The following is a 1461-nucleotide window of genomic DNA, read 5'->3' as shown; positions in this document are numbered from 1 at the left end:
ATGGCACTCATTAATGAAAGCCACCCTGAAGAGTTTATCCTACTAGGCTTAGATGATCTGCCTTGGCTAGAGCTTCCTCTATTCATTGTTCTTCTTATTACATACCCCATGACCATGATGGGAAACATTGCCATCATTCTGGTGTCCAAGTTAGACCCCCGTCTCAATAGTCCCATGTATTTCTTCCTCACCAACCTCTCCTTTTTAGACATGTGTTTAACCACAAGCATTGTGCCTCAGATGCTGTTAAACCTGGGAAGCTCTAAGAAGACCATCAGCTATGTAGGATGTGTAGTTCAGCTTTATGTCTTCCACTTTATGGGGGCCACAGAATGTCTTCTCTTGGCTATCATGTCCTTTGACCGCTACGTGGCCATCTGCAGGCCTCTGCACTACACCCTCATCATGAATCAACGCACCTGCATCTTACTAGCATGTGTTATGTGGCTGACTGGAGTGCTCTTTGCTTTATCGGAGGCCACACTTACCTTACAATTGCCATTGTGTGGTGTCAATAAACTGGATCACTTGTTGTGTGAGATTCCAGTTCTGATAAAGACTGCCTGTGGTGAAAAGGAAGCTAATGAACTTGCACTGTCTGTGGTGTGTATTTTTATTTTAGTTATTCCTTTATGTTTAATTCTTACCTCTTATGCTAGTATTGGACATGCTGTACTTAAGATTAAATCTTCTGAGGGAAGGAAAAAGGCCTTTGGAACATGTTCTTCTCATCTTATTGTAGTTTCCTTATTCTATGGTCCAGCTATTAGCATGTATCTTCAGCCTTCCTCCTCCATCACAAGGGACCAGCCCAAGTTCATGGCTCTCTTCTATGGAGTGGTGACTTCTACAGTCAACCCCTTCATCTATACCCTGAGGAATAAAGATGTAAAAGGGGCATTAGGCAACCTAGTGAGAAACATTTTCATTTCAAAGTGAAAGGTTGTCAACAAAATAAAATTACTTATTTAAAAGGTTTGTATTTATTTTGTAACAATTCATTTAGACTAATAATCCAATCTCATGCTATGTGTTCTTCTTGATAAAAATATTTTGTTACTGACATTTTACAGTCACATTGGGCATGAATGTTATTAGATTGTGTGCACTAGTATGGAAAGTTTATTTATGAAAATACAGAAAATAGTATTTTCTATTTGAATACTGAACTAGCAACTGTATTTATAATATAAATTTATTAGTTTAAGTAGATTAGTTTAAGTAGATTCATGATTTTTGTTTTTATTTAGTGTGGAATTCATAGAATTCAATATGATGTTGCATAGTGAAGACATGTAGACTTGTTCAAAAAATCCCTCATTTGGACTTTTCTATTGTGTCTTTTGGTATGATAGAGATCTGAGAAAAATCACTTAAAGGAAAGACTCATAGTACACTGAACCACACTACCAAAATTAACTGCAACCAGATATATTCTTTGAAAATAACAGAACATCTGGT

General features: G+C 37.0%; 1 protein-coding gene across 1 annotated transcript; it reads left to right on the top strand.

Moving 5' to 3' along the window:
• Positions 1-939, top strand: LOC308649020 (olfactory receptor 2B11-like; the record flags this gene model as incomplete). Its single annotated transcript, XM_081294292.1, has 1 exon — positions 1-939. The coding sequence occupies one exon, from the start codon at positions 1-3 to the stop codon at positions 937-939; it is 939 nt and encodes a 312-aa protein (XP_081150418.1).
• Between the last annotated feature and the right edge of the window lie 522 nt (positions 940-1461).

This window comes from Spermophilus citellus (genome assembly GCF_964194105.1).
Source record: "Spermophilus citellus genome assembly, chromosome: 5".
Lineage (NCBI taxonomy): Eukaryota > Metazoa > Chordata > Mammalia > Rodentia > Sciuridae > Spermophilus > Spermophilus citellus.
This window is presented reverse-complemented; position numbering and strand designations above follow the sequence as displayed.